We start from the raw sequence: 19140 nt of genomic DNA, 5'->3' as shown, positions 1-19140 counted from the left end.
CTAGAGATAAATAAAATACCTTGAAAGCAGCAAGTGAGAAAAGGCACCTTTTCTTATAGGGAAAAACCACTCTGATTTTTCATAAGTAAAGATTTGTGATAAAAAACTATGGAGGCCCGAGGGAAGTGGCACATTTTTAGGTGGGTGTTGAAAGAACACTGGAAGTATTCTTCAGGAATGGAAGGGAAATCAAGAAATTCTTGGGTGGGGGAGCACTAAGAGAATTCGTCACCAGCAGACCCAACTTTAAAGAATGGCTGAAGAAATTTCTCTGAACAGAAAGGGAATGATTAAAAGGTAGGTATCTTGGAGCATGGGGAATGAAAAAAGAACACGGTAAGCAAAAATTTGGGTAAATAGAATTGGCCTTCTTTCCCCTCCTGAGTTTCCTAAAGTATGTCTGATGTTTGAACCAGAATTATCATACTGTATGATATGATTCTAAATGTATAAAGAGGAAATGTGTGAGAAATTATATTTAAATGGGAGAGGAAGAAAAGATGTAAAGGGAGGTAAGGTTTCTCTACTTCACTTGAACTGGTAAAAGGAAAGCACCAATAAGGCATTATGTATGTAATATAATACTTAGAGCTACTACTGAAAGAGAGATAGATACCTTGAAAACAGGGTAGATAAATCAAAATGGAATTCAAAAAATATTCAAGTACTCCACAGAAGGCAGGAGAAGGAAAAAAAAACAATAGTGAATTTACTTACATATAAATGATCTAACTATACCAACTAAAAGGTAGACATCAGCATATTAGATTTAAAAAAAAAACATGACCCAGTAGTATGCTGTGTACAAAAACTCCCTTCAGGTGTATTGGTATAGGCAAGACAGGGGCATTATGTAAGGATAAAAGGGTCACTTCATCAAGAAGACAGCAGCCCTAACTGTATGTAACAAATAATAGAGCTGCAAAATATATGAAGCAAAACTTTCCAAACTAAAAGGAAAAGTTGACAGATCTACAGTCGTAGTTTGGGACTTCAGTGCCCTTTTCTCAATAATTGATAGGCAGAACCTCTAGACAGAAAATCAGCAAAGATAGAGAACTTAACAACACCATCAGCCAACAGAAGCTAATAGACATATAAAACTCTGCACTCAATGACAGCTGAGTCTTGGTAGTGAACCAAAGACAATGGCAACCAAGCAACCAACCAAAACTATGGCCAAGCCAATGTCCTTAACACATATAAATAGGAAAATTCTTACCAAAATATTAGCAGGTAGAAATAAGTAATATATAAAAAGAATTATATACCATGGCCAAGTAGAATTCATTCCAGGAACTCAGAGCTAATCAGTATTTTTTAAAAAATCAATGAGTTAATCTACCAAAAGAAGAAGATTTACCTGATCACATCAATTGACTCAATTGTTAAAATTCTATAAACATTCATGGTAAAAAATGTAGATACTAGGAATAGGTTAATTTTTACAACTTGATAAAGAACATTTTCAAAAAACCTATAGCTAACACAATGCTTCACAGTGAAAGATTGAATGTTTTGCCTGTAGAATGTCAAGGATGTCTGCTTTCAACACTCTTATTCAATATAGTACTGGAAGCCCTAGCCAACACACTAAGGCAGGAAGAGGAAATGAAAGGCATACCAATTAAAGGAAGAAATTAAATTGTCCCCATCCTCAATTTTAGATAACATTTTATGTAAAAAATCTGTAGATATAATAAGTGAGTTGAGCAAAGTAGAAAGTTATAAGATAAACTTGCAAAAATCAGTTGTGTTTCAAAATACTAGCAAAGAACATGTGGGAAGTGAAATTAAAAATACAATACTATTTACAGTTGTGGGAAAAGATTTATGTGTTAGAAACTACAAACATAAATAAATGAAGAAACATACTTTGTTCAGTTGATTGGAAGATTCAACATAGCAAAGATGTCCATTCTCCCCCAGATTATATAGTTTTAATGCAGTTACTTTCAAAATGTGGCAAGATTTTTGATGATATGTACAAGTTCATCATAAAATTTATGTAGAAGGCAAAGGAACTAAAACAGCTAGAATTCTGAAAAAAGCAGAATAAAGTTGAAGGAATCAGTCTACCTGATTTTTATATAGCTATAGTAATAAAGGCTGCATGGCATTGATGGAGGGATAGATGAAGGGGTTAGTGGAATATAATGGAAAACACAAGTAGTTTCAACAGATATGCCCAACTGACTTTTGAGGAAGATACTAAAGTGGTTAAATGGAGGAAGGATGATCTTTCCATAAGTACAAAAAAGAACCTCCACTTAAACCTCACATTGGATACAAAAATTAGCTCAAAATGGATCATAGACTTAAAGTGTAAAGTTACAACTTTTAGTAATATAAATAGGAAAGAAGTTTTCCAGATCTAGAGTTAAGCTCTGTGTTCTTAGGTTTGATTCCAAAAGTTGGAACTCATCAAAATTAAAAATTTGGTCTTTGAAAGCCCATGCAAAGAGGATAAGAATAGAAGCTACAGACTGGGAGAATATACTTGCAAGCCACGTATCTGACAAAGGACTAATTTATAGGATATATAAAGAAGTTTCAAAGTACAATAGTAAAAAAAAACCTCTCAAACAATCCATTTAGACCATAGGCAAAAGATATAAACATCTTATTGAAGAGGATATACAAATATTAAGTAAATACAGGAAAAGGTGTTAAATGTCACTAGGGAAATACAAGTTCAAACCACAATGAGGATATCATTCTGTACCTCCAGAGTGGTTATAATAAAAAATAATAACAGTACTTAAAGCTGGCGAGAGTGTGGATAAATTAGGTCATTCACATTTTCGGTGGGAATATGAAATGTTACGGACAGTTTCTTATAAAACTAAACATGCAGTTACCATAAAATCCAGCAATTATACTCTTGGTTGTTTATCCCAGGGAAATGAAAAATTATGTTTACACGAAAACCTCTTCACAGATGTGCATATCATCTTTATGTTAATATTCCAAAGCTAGAATGAGCCCAGAGGTCATTCAGCAAGTGAGTGATTAACAAACTTGTATGGCATAGAATATTACTCAGCAATAAGAAGGGAAAGGAACTGACACACACACAAGCTTAAAGGAATCTCCAGGGAATTATGCTGAGTGGAAAAAGCCAATCCCAAAAGGTTATGTATGATATGATTCCATTTATATAATATTTTTGAAAAAATTATGAAAAATTTAAACTTGGAGACAGCTTAACCATTGCCAGAGCTTATAGATTTGGTGGAGTCAAGAGGAGGACAGACAGTTGCCATAAAAGGGCAACATACCGTGTACTTGTGTAGGAACTGTTCAGTCTCTCAACTAGTGATGGATATGTGATCCTATACAGGTGATAAAACTGTGTAGAGCTTGATATGCACACATATGCAGACACATGAGTACACTAAAACGGGAAATCTAGGAATAAAATAGGTGGTTGTGTCAGTGGAGGAAGCTGAGTCTACAAGGGTTCTCCCTGTGTTATTTCTTATTAATTGTATGCAAATCTACAATGATCTCAAAAATTGCAATTAAAATAAGTAGATGGCTTAGGTTAAAAATAATTGGAGTCTTTGCCCTAGTGAAACACAACAGAAATACATTATATGTATATTAAAGTATATACCGTACCCTGGGAAGATAAGTGGATATATTTGCTGTTGTATAGCAATGGCACAAAATTGCTAAGTATATCGAAATCAAGAAATAGTTATCAGTTGAGGTTCTGATTTATCTTTGTCAACTTGAAAAATAAAGTGTCACCTTTTAATACACATTTCTCCATTCAAAATAAAATAGATTAAATGATGGAGAAAGATTTTATATGTAGGTTAAGAGTAAAAAGAAAAATGAAAGGATTTATAGACAGTACCATTTTTTAGTTATATTTTTTTATTGCACTGTGCCTATACTTTCAGCATTAAATATAAAGTTGTGTTAAGCTATTTTTTTAATCTCACCCAAGGATATGCTTATTGACTCTAGAGAGGAGGGAAGGGATGGAGAGAGAGAGAGAGAGAGAGAGAGAGAGAGAGAGGGAGAAAAATGTCAATGTGAGAAAGAAACATCGATCAGGTCCCTGTTGCATGCGCTCCTCCCCCTGGGGACTGCAGTCTAGGCTTGTGTCCTGACTGGGAATTGAACCCAGATGCTTTGATTTATGGGACAGTTCTCCAACCAACTGAGCCACACTGGTCAGGGCCACAACTGATATTTTTTATTTGGGCAACTAAGGATGTCAGAATTCTTTGTGTTCTTTTCTGAACTGTGAAAATTACAGTCTTAAAAAAATGTGCAAAATTACATTTTGTATACTATTTAAGTAAATTCTAGAAAATTATAATCTTCACTCTGCAATGATAAAAACAATCATAATTAAAGCTAGTTTGGGAGCATGATACATCAATTTAACATACTCATGGTAAGCAGTACAGTTTTTGTGTGTGCGTGTGTGTGTGTTTTGATAATATTACAATGAGCCCTGCCTGGTGTAGCTCAGTGGATTGAGCTCAGGCCTGCGAACCAAGGGATTGCAGTTCGATTCCCAGTCAGTGCACATGCCTGGGTTGCAGGCCAATTCCCAGCTGGGAATGCACGAGAGGCAACCATATATTGATGTTTCTCCCTCACTCCTTTCTTTCCCTTCCCCTCTAAAGATGAATAAATAAAATCCTTAAAATAATAATAATATTACAGTGATAATATTTTGTTCTCCTTTATGATCCATAACTAATTTTAGTATCTAAAATATACTTTGGCATGATTTTTTAGTTATATATAACATTAAGTGAATATGAATGTATACAACCGTATTAGCCCATTATTTACATATCATTTACACATTTGTTGAATGGGTGGATGGATGAATTGAAGCTAATTTTTATAACTGACTGAACTTAGTTATAATTATCCTGGTTAAAACCTTTTTAAAAGCTAGAGTGAGGAGGAAGCTATAGAAACTTATTAATACAGAAACTAAAAAAAGTTATTAATGTAGCTTTAACTGGTTTCTCAGCCTGAAGGATAATGGTAGCTGCCTCCACACATCCTTCCCCCAAACTCTAGCAGGTGTGGGTTAATTGGGTTTCATTTGTGTTCCTTTTGTATCAGTTGGAGAAAGAATATCATGAACTTCAAATTACTGTAAGTAGCAAAATAAGTAGCCACCACGTTCCAACAGAATTTGCACTGCTGCTGCAAGTCTGTATGGGAAGAGGGCGGGGTGGGAAACTTTAGAGACTATAAAGTAGAGAAGAGGGCACTGAATGACTCAGGCAAAACAAAGAGAGAATCACCCTCAAAAAGAGAAAGTACTCACCTAGTATGTGCCAACATAGACCGACTTGGTAGTTTACAGCATCAGCTGAAGGGAAGGAGTTTTAGAATGAGCAGGATGGAAGTGGCAGCCTTGGAGAAATATTGCTTTTAGGGAAGAAGGAAATAAATGGAGAAGGGCTGATGCCTCCCACCCAGAGCAAGTGAGTAGAAAACAAGAAGAAAAAAAATTAAGAGTCCTGCAAAATGAAGGCAGATACCAATCTCTCCTCTCATTGCCAATTCAAAACTGCACTTCCCTAAGTTGACAAAAGTTATTCTCAAACTAAAGAATGCTATCCACAAAATGAATAGGAAAAAAAACAATTAGCATCACTATCAGAAAAGACAAAAAAATATGTGTTAAAGCATTTTAGTTTATGAAGATCCCTCCCCTCAAATAAAAACCTTCAGAAAATAGCTGAAAAGTAGAATAGTACCAAGTAGGACAGTACTCTAGACTTAACTTAAATATTTTTCAAACAAACAACGTAGTATCCAAAAATTTAGAGGGAGAAATGGATTTAAAATAACAACAACAAAAGCAAGCCCTGTCTGAATTACCCAGTTAGAGCGTTCTCTCTTACGGCAGAAGGTTGCTCGTACCTAGGTTGAGTATTCCATCCCCAGTTGGGGCATGTACAGGAGGCAGCCCTTCATTCATACTCATATTCTCATTCTCTCTCTCTCTCATATTCTTTCTCTTTCCTTCTCTAAAAATCAATAAAGAAACATGTCCTTGGGTAAGGATTAAGAAATTTAATAAATAAGCAAGAAATGGAGTGAATAGTGGTCAAAGTCAGGAAAGAAAGAAAAAGACAAAACTGTGCTAGAAATGAGTAGATTATAAAGTGCTTGAAAGAGAATAGAATGGAATAAAAATCTAAGGGACATACATGAAAATGAGACTTGAAAGGAAGGGATCTCAGAGAAAATGATTGTAAGGGAACCACTAGTAAAGGAGGTGTCCAACATAAGGAGTCTGAAGAATAAAAGCAAGGTGAAACAAAACTTACAGAGTATATTCTGGGAAAATGTTATGGGAATAAGAGAAATTTAAACCTACCCACCATTTATCTGGACAGATTGGCCTGAAATAACCAACTCTCAGATGTATTTTAGTAAACCATTAACCTTTAAGGATAAATGTAACTAGCATCATACTTCTGAAGGCCAACATTTTAAATCGTGGCAACAGAATCGCAATTTCAAGAAACTCAAACAAAGGGAGTGCAGGCTGAGGATTCAGTGTCCAGCCAGCATTCCTTCAATAATGGTGGTGATACAAAACCAGTTTTGAACATGAGGAGCTCTGTGAATGTTATAATCATGAGCCCGTCTTTAGAGTTTATTGGAGAATGAGCTCCATCCAGCCAAGGAATCACTGGGGAAACTCCAGGAAAAGGACTGTGAGCATTTGATTTATTGAGTTGTAGAATTAAGGACTAACTAATATTGTAGAAATGAGTACATTTTTAAAGGATGGGGACATGGGTAGAACAATAATGTGAAATGTTCTGTGTTAGACAAAGTACAAGGAATGCCATTCTCAAAAAAGAATGAAAGGGAAAATACTGCAGGATAAGATCAAAGGCTGTTCAATAGGTGGGAAACACAGTACCATTTAGAACTGGCAGCCTAGGCACTACAAGCTTAAGTAAGAAAAGGGAAAGGCTAAGAGGATTGAGAGCAATAACAAAAGTATAAATGGACTACAACAAAATTACCTCCCTAACTACCAAAAGAAAATGTAGAAAACAGTAAGAAGACATTCCACGTAGAGAAAGGAACACAGTTTAAGTGTTAATACAGTAGTTGTAGTGACAGAGGCAAAACAAAACACCAGTTGTATCAAATATGAATGGGCTTAAATTGCCTATTATAAGAAAAAAATTTCAAGTTGGCTTAATAAAGCAAACATTACATTAAAATTTGGTTTACGAAAGAATCCCTTAGTGGATGCTAAATCTAGGGTGGAAAGTTTAAGGCTAAGGATTTTTGCATGGTTTCTAAGGGTCTTCTTCCAGATTTCTTATTAGCTGCAAGTGAAAAAATAACTATATAAGGGGGGACTAAGAAAACCCCCAAAATTTATTTATTAAAAGTTCTATATTTATTCTTACGTATTTAAACTTCAGTCACTTTCAAAGTACTCTCCATTTGATCAATACACCTATTGGCATTTTTTCCACTGTTCAAAAACAGTTTTTGAACTCATCAGTCTTAATGCCTTTTAGGACTTCTGCTGTTTTTGTTTCACCTCTTCCAACGTGGCAAATCGTTTCCCTTAGAGGACTTTTTTCATTGGGGAAAGCGCTCTGGGTGAAATCGGGTGAATAGGGAGGGTGGGGCATGGGGGTTCATGTCGGTCAAAAACTGCTGAACACTCAGCATGGTGTGGGCAGGTGAGATTATAAATCACCCATCATGAAATAGGCAAATGTGTTCAAAGGGTTTTCAGAAAAATTTCACTGAGACCAAATGCAGCCTCTCACAACACCAGCTGGTACACTGATATAAATGAGTTCCTGAAACACTCACCTAGCACGGGAAGCCTGTACTACAAGGGGCCTGCCCTCTGAAAGATAGTTCTGGGATTTTGGGGGGGTACCCCTCATATAGTGGACAAACTGAACAAGACTGAGCGTGATCAAAGTTAATATCACTAATAAGGAGGGTAGGGACATAATGGTCTGTAACAGCGAAGCCCTTAAAGAGACATAAAGTAGTTCAGAAAGGACGCATGATTTGAATCTGATCATGAGGAAAATCAGAGAAACCCAGATGTGGAACATTTTATAAAATACCTGGTCTTGCCCTGGCTGTAGTGGCTCAGTTGGTTGGAGTGTCTTGTAACCAAAAGGTCGCCAGTTCAATTCCCGGTCAGGGCACATGCCTGTGGATTCAATCCCTGGTCCAGTCACGTAAGGAAGGCAACCACTTGATGCTTCTCTCTCACATCGATGTTTCTCTTCCCTCCTGTCTTTCTAAAAGCAATGAAAAAGTGTCCTCAGGTGAGGATTTAAAAAATATATATATATAATACCTGGCCTCTGCAAAAAAAAAATGTTAATGTCATGAAAGAAAGGTTTTGCTTGCAGAGACAGCCAGCCAAATGCAGTCTGTGATCCTGGATTCCATTCTGTACTGGAAGGGGAGAAATACTGTTAAGGACATTATTAGGATAATTGATAGAATTGGAATATGGACAGAAAAAAGCACTTTAAATTTTTCTGAACTTGATAGCTCTAATATGTAGGACTGTTCTTGTTTTTAAAATGTTACATTGAGATGTTAAGAGGAGAGCATGATGTGTGAACCTATTCTCAAATGGTTGGGGAAAATGCATAATGTGTATGTAGGTGGGATAATGATAAAGCAAAGGTAGCAAACTGTTAAAGCTTGGTGAGTCCGAGTAAATGATTAAAGGGAATTTTCTGTTCTTGAAACTTCTCTGAGTTTAAGAAAAGAAAAAAAAAGATAAGTTTTGGATATAAACTGTAAGCCAGAGACCAATACACACACACCTAAGTTTAGTAAGGTAGAATTCAGGTTACATAATTTTTCAATATCCCTCTTCTCCTTCCTGCCCGCCATCCTTTACTCCTTCCCTGTTTGTTTTAGATAATTGAGTGTTTTACCAATTCAAATGATCTCTGTTTGGAAAATGATTAATTTGATGGCATTCTGTGTTAAGCTATATGTATATGTGATTTCTATGAAAGCTTCTTTTACTCTGTTGTTTTTACAGCATTTGCCTTTTCATGCTTAAAATATGCTTTACAGGAAAAATCATTTTCTAAATATGTTCTTCCTATGACTTCCAGTAAAGTGATTGGTCATGTGGAAACTCCCCCAGCTAATTGTTCCCCCCACCTTTGGGCTTCCTTGCTTTTGGAAAACAAATAAGAGATGGTTGAAGTTAGAAGCATTTTTAGTATCTTTTCATATCTTTGATCTTATTTCAGAATGAGCTATATCAAACAACATGTGGATAGTAGTTTTAAAAACTTTGCCAGCTCTTTTACAACTAAGTTCATTTTGCCAGATCAGGCTCCCTTTATATGTCTTTTGAGAAACAAGTGAAATATTTGAAAATACTTTGCTTTAATGATTCCATTTTTTCCTTATATGTAATAAATATGTATTGCCAGTATTTCTGCTTAGGTTGTATGCAGAGACAACATCAAATGAAATTTGACATTGTGCAACCTTATATGTTGTGTTAACTACAATTCATTTTTTATTGTGAAAAATTACTGATTAAAAATTAATTTTATGCCCACCGATTCTTTAACAGTGTTCATACTGAGTTTCCTGCTTCTGTCTTAAGGCTATATGGAGGACAGAGAACAACATGGTACACAGATGAACAGTCCAGGAATTCTCATTACACATTTTCAAATGCAGCAGTACCTGACATGCAGTGAGAAGACTGCAGTGTTTTTCAGCCTTTCTGCTAGTGCAGTAGTGGACTGCTGATTGACTCTAAATATAGTGATTAGGATGATTATTAGATTTTTAAGTATAGGGACAGTGTGAATTCTTTAGAGTTCTGTGTTATTTACTGTACAGTTTGAAAATATCTCCTTTTAGAGGAAGCTTGAAATGGTACGTGTAACTGCTTTTCTAAAAAGTATGGAATTACTTTTTAACCTCAAGATTGAAGATTTTTATTAGGTTATTTAGGCAAATACCACAATGTAAAATTATATAAATTAGGTAGAAATGACTAAGATGTACAATAGTAGGAAAGGCAGAGCTCATACAGAGTGCAATAATTATATTTTTGCTCAGTTTTCATAATAATATTTTGTTCTATTTATTTTTCCTTTTTGCATTTTGAGTTGCTAATTTTTTAGCCATTATTTATAAGTATTTTGGTAATTGCAATGTTTTCGTATTAAGGACTTTCATTAATGTTACAATATTATTAAATAGTTATGAAACCTTTTTTTTTCTAACTAGGAAGAAGCATTGCATGCGTTTATTCAGCCAGAGATCCTGGATGGCCCAAATCAATATTTTTGTGAACGTTGTAAGAAGAAGTGTGATGCGAGAAAGGTAGATGCCATGTAGAAATTAATACTAATTTACTGAAGTAATAGTCAGTATTTAATAGGTCCCCCTCTTTTTTTAGGGTCTTCGGTTTTTGCATTTCCCTTATCTGCTGACCTTACAATTGAAAAGGTTTGATTTTGATTATACAACCATGCACAGGATTAAATTGAATGATCGGATGACATTTCCTGAAGAACTAGATATGAGTACATTTATTGATGTTGAAGATGAGGTAAATATTTATTATATTTTTTGTTATGAGATTTTTGTATTAGTCCATTTGGTTAGTCATGTTTAAAAGAGTTATGTGGAGTAGCTTAACACTGATGTTTAGACTATTTATTTACTTACTTTATTTTTTTTCCTTTACCATTTATCCCCCCATATCCTCTTCTGCCTCCACCCACTAGACTTTTCTTCTTTTTTTTTAAGATTTTGTTTATTTATTTATCTTTGGAGGGGAAGGAGAGAGGGAGAGAAACATCAATGTATAGTCACCTTTCATGTGTCCCCTGCTGGGAGTTGGCCTGCAGGGAACCAGCCTGCAACCTAGGCATGTGCCCTGACTGGGAATCGAACCTCGATCCTCTGGTTTGCAGGCCTGTGCTCAATCCACTGAGCTACACCATCCAGGGCCCCACTAGACTTTTCTTGATGGAAGCTCTTCCTTTCTTATTTTCTAATGCCAAGTTCTATAAAAACAACTGACTTTGTATAAGCTTTCTCTGTCCATCATAAATTGTATTTCAAATAGTCTTGCTTGATCAAAGTAACTTATGATATTTTTTGAAAAGATAAAGAAGTCCTAAAACTTTGGAATTATTTCTTTAGTTTGAGAGGTAATCTTATGTTTCATACTTTTTCAGTTATTGAAATAAACCAATCTAGGGGTAGGGTGCACTTGTACATAAAAAAACAGAGAACGCCCTGGCTGGTGTAGCTCAGTGAATTGAGTCTGGGCTGTGGACCAAAGGGTCACTGGTTTGATTCCCAGTCAGGGCACATGCCTGGGTTGTGAGTCAGGTCCCCATTGGGGACCACATGAGAAGCATCCACATATTGCAGGTTCTCTCCCTCTCTTTCTTCCTTCCCCTCTCTCTAAAAAATAAAAAATTAAACCTTAGGCCCTGGCTGGTGTAGCTCAGTGGATTGAGCACGGGCCTGCAAACCACACAATTGCGGTTTGATTCCCAGTCAGAGCACATGCCTGGGTTGCAGGCCAGTTCCCAGCGGGGGACTCACGAGAGGCAACCATACATTGATACTTCTCTCCTTCTCTCCTTCCCGTCCCCTATAAAGATAAATAAATAAATAAATAAATAAACAAACAAACAAACAAAACGTAAAAAAAAACCAGAGAACAAATATATATGAATGAATGAACAAGCAAACTGGGTAGAGTAGCTGTAATTCCTTATATTTGTCTTAGTGTCTTTTTCAAGGACTTAGGTTTCTGGGTTATTCTTCCTTAAGGTTTGCCTGCCTCTATTGGCTAGATTAGAACACTAAGGAAGAAACATATTTTGTCTGTTTTCCTTTTGTAATTAATTTTTAAAAATTAAGACCTTATTTAAATAGTTTGAGAATGTTACTTTGAACTATATAGGTAAAGCTCATCAGTTTTTTCCATTCATTGACCTGCTTGGATTCTCTGGTTTTTCTCTCTCTATCCAGTAAAAGGTTCATAAAGTTCCACTATATTCTTTTGGAAACTCTTAATATTTTATTATGGGCAATATTTACAAGTATTTAACACAGTTGTTAGAGTGATAAATGTTTAGAATTCTCAAACTGTCATGAAATATTTTTTTCCTGATTGGAACTTATTGCTATAGTTATAAAAATGCCTTTTCCCAGAAGCTCAGAAAATAAATTTAAACATTCATCAAATATCATTTAGTGCTGCTGAATGCTAAGAGACAGTGTGGTATAAAAGTATGAGCCTCCTTTTCTTGGCTGTAAAGGAAGGATAATAATTGGCTTTTTATGGCTTTTATGAGAAGAGAGTGCTTTAGGCCAGGCAGGTGTTCATTGAATGATACCTATGACTGGGTAATATTTTGAAAGGTTTAGTTTAAAATAACATCTCAGATGCTTGTGCTTAAGCTAGGAAATCCACCCAAAGTGTACCAGACTTTCAAAGGAGACAGAATCATTGTAGGATTTCTACTCAGAGATCATTATTACTTCAGTCTTCTGAGTGTTCCTAATACATTGGGTTGGCCAAAAAGTTCATTTGGTTTTTTCTGTAAGTTGTCTCTAGAAGCAGTTATCTTTAACTTCATTGAAAACAATTTTGATAGATTGTATTGTGACAGCTGTCATATCAGCATGAATTTAAAAAAACATCAAAATTAGCAAATTTTTGTGTAGCCATTTTAATACTGAAGATGAAGGAAAGCAACATTTTTTGTTGTATGATGCTTTATTATTATAAGGAAGGTAAAAATGCAACTGAAACACAAAAAAGATTTGTGCAGTGTGTGAAGAAGATGCTGTGACTGATCCAACATCTCAAAAGTGATCTGCTAAGTTTCATGCTGGAGATGTCTTGCTGGATGATGCTCCTCAGTTGGGTCGATCAGTTAAAGTTGGTCGCGATCAAACTGAGACATTGATTGAGAACAATCAGTGTTCTCTAATGTGGGAGGTATCCAAATATACTCAGAATATCCAAATCAATAAAGTTATGGGTGAAAATGAAAAATGTGTCATGTTTTATGGGAAAAAACTCAATGACTTTTTGATCAACCCAATATTTCTTGTAAAGGGAAATCTTTTTCAAGGGATGAAAACCTAGATACAAAGTTTGACAAGAACTTTTAGGAAGTTTTAAGTTCATTTCTTGGGAGAAGAAAAGAGAAGATGCTCTGGCTTAAAGGGGTTTCAGGAATGATCTCTGTGGACTTAGTGTGGAGTTCTGAAGTTGCTTTTTACCTCCATTTTTCCTTGAACCAACTAAAGGGATGAAGACCATGTCAGATGCAGTCCAGTCCCTACAGCAAAGTTCTTGGCAAAAAATTGATGCTTATTTTATATTAGTTAGTTAATTCAAGAACTTCTATGCCTTCTTCTTAGAGGAGAATTCTAAAATTATTTAAGTAAAAACATCTTAGATATGTATATAAAACATTAAACAAAAAGGGGGAAGAAGTCTTAGAAGTAGATTTCTTCAATTTAAATATGCATGATAGGTACTTAAAAACCATAGAAGCGTGAGAAAGTATGATTTGCTGTTGTTATATTTCTACCTCCTACATACTGGAGTATAAAATTATTGAGGATAGATACATCTTGTTTTTCTAATTGTCTATAATATCTAGCACAATGATAAACTGAATTGAACTTTTTATTCAAGAAAGATATGATCTTCTTTGGGGATTTGAGAACAAAAGCAGCTCATAATGGAGCTTTGTTTCCCTGCTTTTTTTCATTTTGGTAAAAGAAATACTTTTTTAAAAGATTTTATTTATTTATTTACCTTCAGAGGGAAGGAGAGAAGGAGAGAAATATCAATGTATGGTTGCCTTTTGTGAGTCCCCTGCTGGGAACTGGCCTGCAACCCAGGCATGTGCCCTGACTGGGAATCGAACCACGATCGTGTGGTTCGCAGGCCCGCACTCAATCCACTGAGCTACACCAGCCAGGGCTGGTGAAAGAAATACTTTTTATTGTTACTTTGCAATCATAAACATTAGTATGGTTTCATAGAAATCTGAATCACTGATTTGTTGTATTTGAATTTTAAGGAATTAATATAAATGTTTTTAAAATACACTTTTTTGTTTTTTAGAGAAAAACTAAATTCACTTAAAATAAGTATTTTATTAACATCTTAAATTATGTGAAAAGCAGCATATAGATAGTTTACTTGAGTATATATTTTTCCTGTGTTTAGTTTGTAATTGTGAGATTTTTATGTTTTATTAAGAAATCCCCTCAGACTGAAAGTTGTACCGACAGTGGAGCAGAAAACGAAGGCAGTTGTCACAGCGATCAGATGAGCAATGATTTCTCCAATGATGATGGTGTTGATGAAGGCATCTGCCTTGAGAGCAGCAGTGGAACCGAAAAGATTTCAAAACCTGGTCTTGAGAAGGTCCCCTTTACAGTATATGGTGTTTAGTTGAAAGAGAGAATAGTGTATCTCTGGGCCCATGTATATAATTATGTGGCTGCGTGACTGATAAAGTTCTCTTTAAAAGAAGTTTAATTTTGGAAAATTAAGACTTTTTTAAGTATTGTTTTTTATGCATTTGTGGGACTATAATTAAATTTATGAGTTTATGTTTTAAGTTATAATTATAAGTTTATACGTTTTAAGTTGAGAAACTACTTACAGGTGTGAACATTAATTTTTGGGAGGCTGAACTGCCTTTATGTAGGCAAGGTGGGTGATGGTATGGAGAGGGCCCTAGTAACCAGGACTTCTGCCCTTAAAGTTGCAGCAACCTCTCTACCTCTTGTATCTTAGAGTTTTCTCATACAGCAAAATAAAATATTAGATCTTTTGATTTTTAAAATTTTGGCTGTGGAACTCTTTATGAAATAGTTAATAATAGAACTGATTTGTTAAGTTTTTATTTTATTTTTATTTACTTATTTATTTTAGTCCCACCACGCTGTGGTGAAGTGGTTCCTTCTCCCTGGTCCGTGATTATAAAGCTTTTCTCCAGCTAGTGTTCAGTGGGTTACTCAGGATGAGTTCGTTACAGTTTAGTTATAATTCCAGATTGGTCCTGGGAGGAGGCTGGTGTAGTTTCCACCTATTCCTCCGCCATCTTGGGTCTCGCTCAGAACTGATCTTTTTAAGGTAGGGGAGACACAGCCCTCAGTCGGCTCCCTCCTCCCTGGCCCCCAGCCCACAACAGCCCTTAAGGCACTTAAAAAAATGTTACCATTCCATGAATTATAATTTTAAAACTACAAAGCTGGATAATCTCTAGGATAGAATCTTTTTTGTCACTGTGTCAATGATTTTTAACATTTTATCAAACCATTTCTTCCACATTCACATAGTCTGCTTTAATGAAGGGAGAATTACAGAGCAAATATCTTGAACACAATGTGAATGTGAGTCACTAGCATGATCACTATCCCAATCTTATTACACATGCAGGTTTTGTTTGGCCATATGTGAAAATGGAGTTGTCAAGTGCATAAATCTGTTTTTAGCCCAAGACCAATATTCTCACCACCATCACCCTTTGCCTTTTAAAATTACCTATTTCTTTCAGGGCAGATAGATGAGTATGAATTGCTATGAAATGAATGATGTGGGGGATACATTATAACTTAGTATAAGGAACATTATATTCAAGCAGGCGGTTGGTTCACTGGCTTAAGAGCAAAACCCAACCCTGTGCCTGGTTTTCTGCATAGATAAGTGTTTTTTTTCCCTTGGCTTATTAAAATAGGTAGGTCTTACCTTACGATGTTGAGTAATATGGTGAGAGAGGACATTCTAGCACTGTTCCTAGGCTTGCAAGAAATGTGTTCAGTCTCTCATCTTTAATTATGATGTTTGTTATAGGTGTCTTATAGATGTTCTTTATCAAGTTGAGGAAGTTTCCCTATTCTCAATTTGTAGAGAGTTTTTATTATAAATGAGAAGTAGACTTTTGTCAAATGCTGTTTCTGGGTCAGTTGATATGATCATGTAATTTTCCTTCTTTAATCTGCATTCCATAGATCAGTGAGTTTCAGCCAGGGTGCCGTGGCACACTGGTGTGGCACAAGAATTTTTTAAATGTGCAATCCCTGATTATTTAGCCAGAGGCACTGACCTCTTTTCCCTGAGATTGTCAAATAAAAATGACAACAGCTTAAACAATAGCTGTCTAGTGTGAATGGATCAAAATTATACCTTTTTTTGTCAGATTGACAAAAATCATATTTTTGGTGTGCCACAGAATTTTATTAATTAGTTTATGTGTCCCATGAGATGAAAGAGGTCGAAAATTGCTTGCATTGATTGCTTTTCTAATGTTGAACCAGCCTTGCATACCTGAAATGTCAAATCAGTAGATCACAGTATCACAGATACTACATAACTACATTAGATGTTGCAGATTATCCTATCCTTCGTCTCCTTTGTGAGTGAAATATAATTTTATTTGAATCAAAAACAGTTATTTGGGATTTATTGATCTTGACCATTCATATTAGTTTAGTCTTATATTTGACACTTGCTTCCAAAATTTCAGACCATTACTTTCTTTTTTACATAAATAAATAAATTATATTTAGATGTGCATAGTTCCAGAGGGTGTAGCATAATTAAAATGTGAAGTGATACAGTGAATAAAACTTGTGAAATTTGCAGTATATACATTTTTGTGGTAACTTGCTATTTTAATTATCTTAGAGGAGTTAATCTATAGTAAATATAAAGGATAACTAAATATTACTTTACTATGTATTAATAAAGACTAGAAAATATACAAATAAGGATTTTGTGTTTTTCCTCTTCTTGAACTACCTTTATTTTTTTTCCTTAGAATTCCTTGATCTATGAGCTCTTCTCCGTTATGGTTCATTCAGGGAGCGCTGCTGGTGGTCATTATTATGCTTGTATAAAGTCATTCAGTGACGACCAGTGGTACAGCTTCAATGATCAGCATGTCAGCAGGGTAAGGAGGGGATTTTTAAAGATTATTACTCTAAAAGACAAGATCAGGATGTTTCTATCAATATCAGGGTTTATTGAAATGGGAGACTGAATATGACCAGTGAAGCATTTTAAGACACATTAACAAATCAGACTTTTTGTTTTTGCTTTTAGTAAATTTCCTGCTTTGCTTATTGGTGTTATTTCTTGTTCTTATTTTGTTCAGGGCCTGCTGAATGTTTCTAGAGATAGACTCTCAATTTTCATCTTGTCCTAAGCCTTCATATGGGCCATTTGGGAGCATTAGAACTGATTGATCACTAGCAGCTGCTGATTATGGTTAAATTTTGTGAATTGGTATCTATATGGTCCATTTAACTGAGGTTTAAAATTGGGTTACATATAGCCAGAAAGGCAGTGGTGTTACAGATTTTACTAAAAACTAAATAATGTACCACCTTTCTAGATAACACAAGAGGACATTAAGAAAACACATGGTGGATCTTCAGGGAGCAGAGGGTATTACTCCAGTGCTTTTGCAAGGTAAATAACTTCATACTTTTCATTGTTTATAAATTCATGATAGGTTCTCAGCATTTTTCACCATTAAAAAGGTTCAACCTAGAGAGGTTGGTCAACTAGAGGTTGACCTAGAACCCATAGGTCAACTCTAGTCTACTTCTAGTTTTGGGAAATAAAGTTTTATTAAAACACCAGCGTGCTCATTTGCTCAAATATTGTGTGCTGATCCTATTGCACTACAACAGCAGAGTTAGGTAATTGCAGCCTACATCATGCTTTCACTGTCTGGTCCTTTCCAGAAAAAATTTGCTGAGTCCTTACTCAACTATACTAATCATTCTAGAACACAGAATGTTGAAAACTTTACTGTTACCAAGAAGTGGTATGGAATCTTCTCAAATGTATCAGTAAAAACAAAGTAGGTTTTTTTCCTAGAATGTTTTAAATGTGAACCTGTTTGAGAACAGTTTCATGATTTTCTAATTGTTTGAAACAAAAAATATTTTAAATAAATATTTGATGCCAGGAAATGGAATCTTCCCAATCTACTTTTTGTCCCTGTTAATCATTTTTGTACTTCCACCAGCTCCACGAATGCGTATATGCTGATATATAGACTGAAGGATCCAGCAAGAAATGCAAGTATGTTAACATATAGTAATTTGATTTTAATCTGTAGTATAAACTAATTTCTTTTGCAAGTTTAGCAAACCCAGGTAACCACTTTTAACTGATAGGACAGTTAAATTTTTTAATGCATGGAAGAATTAGTTATAAAGACTGTAAAGAGAATTCTCTTTAAAAGAGAATACCAACTGGTAAAAACCCGTGGGAAAAAATGAGCTGTTTTTTAATACAGTAAGAGACAGAACTTATTCTACATTGAATAAACCAGATCCTTGTTTGCAGTAAGACTGTATTGTGTGCAGTTTAGCGATGATAACCTTCAGGCCTGTATAGCAGTCAGAACTCACTGGGTGCGTGTCCCAGACCCAATTACTTAACTTTTCTAAGTCTTACTTTCTACATCTCTGAAATAGGAATACCTTTAGTGTTTTATAGGGTTGTTTTAAAAAATTAAATGAGGTACCATTTTAAGCATTTAATATCATGTTTGGTACATAGTAAAAACTCAAATTTATCTATTATTGTTTTTCTCTATTATACTCTTTTTGGGTACTTAGTATCTAAATGCTTTGAATGGGGACCACAGATGGAATAAACTTCCCAGTTAGCACTCAAGAAATGTTCTTAGGAACTAGAGTTAAATACCTTTGCTGTTTGCTTAAAAAGCAAGTAAGATTTTACAAGTATAGTATGCCTCCTTTATTATGTCATAACTTTATTAAGAATTTCCCCAAATAATCTCACAAAGCATGTGAGATTGTCTTGTTTTGTAATTATTTTTAAAGATTGCAGTTCCTGACTAAAGCAGTATTGCAAAACAGGGGTGTGTGTTTGTGCATATATGTAGTTATAAACACAGATGATGTTTACTTCTTTTCATAATTAATATTTTCACTGTGATTGGTTTTAACATATGTTCTTTATTTAGAAACTACCATGCTGTGAGTAAATCTGTTTTAAGCAGTATAATATTTTATTTACATTTTTGTAAAACCTCCATCAGATTGTGAATT

The 19140-nt window shown here is 34.9% G+C and overlaps 1 protein-coding gene across 2 annotated transcripts in view; it reads left to right on the top strand.

The window, feature by feature from the left end:
* Window positions 1–19140, top strand: part of USP47 (ubiquitin specific peptidase 47) — a 101784-nt gene that overhangs the window by 57654 nt on the left and 24990 nt on the right. For both annotated transcript variants that reach the window (XM_037050060.1, XM_037050062.1), the window contains 6 exons: window positions 10276–10371; window positions 10448–10600; window positions 14300–14467; window positions 16869–17000; window positions 17445–17521; window positions 18087–18142. In XM_037050060.1, coding sequence (XP_036905955.1) covers window positions 10276–10371; window positions 10448–10600; window positions 14300–14467; window positions 16869–17000; window positions 17445–17521; window positions 18087–18142 — 682 coding nt within the window. The remainder of the gene's footprint in view (window positions 1–10275; window positions 10372–10447; window positions 10601–14299; window positions 14468–16868; window positions 17001–17444; window positions 17522–18086; window positions 18143–19140) is intronic.

Source organism: Sturnira hondurensis, unplaced genomic scaffold (assembly GCF_014824575.4).
Source record: "Sturnira hondurensis isolate 20B ecotype Veracruz unplaced genomic scaffold, ASM1482457v3 Scaffold0006505, whole genome shotgun sequence".
NCBI classification, from domain to species: Eukaryota; Metazoa; Chordata; class Mammalia; order Chiroptera; family Phyllostomidae; genus Sturnira; species Sturnira hondurensis.
The sequence above is the reverse complement of the archived record's forward strand: the minus strand, read 5'-3'. Positions and strand labels throughout refer to the sequence as shown.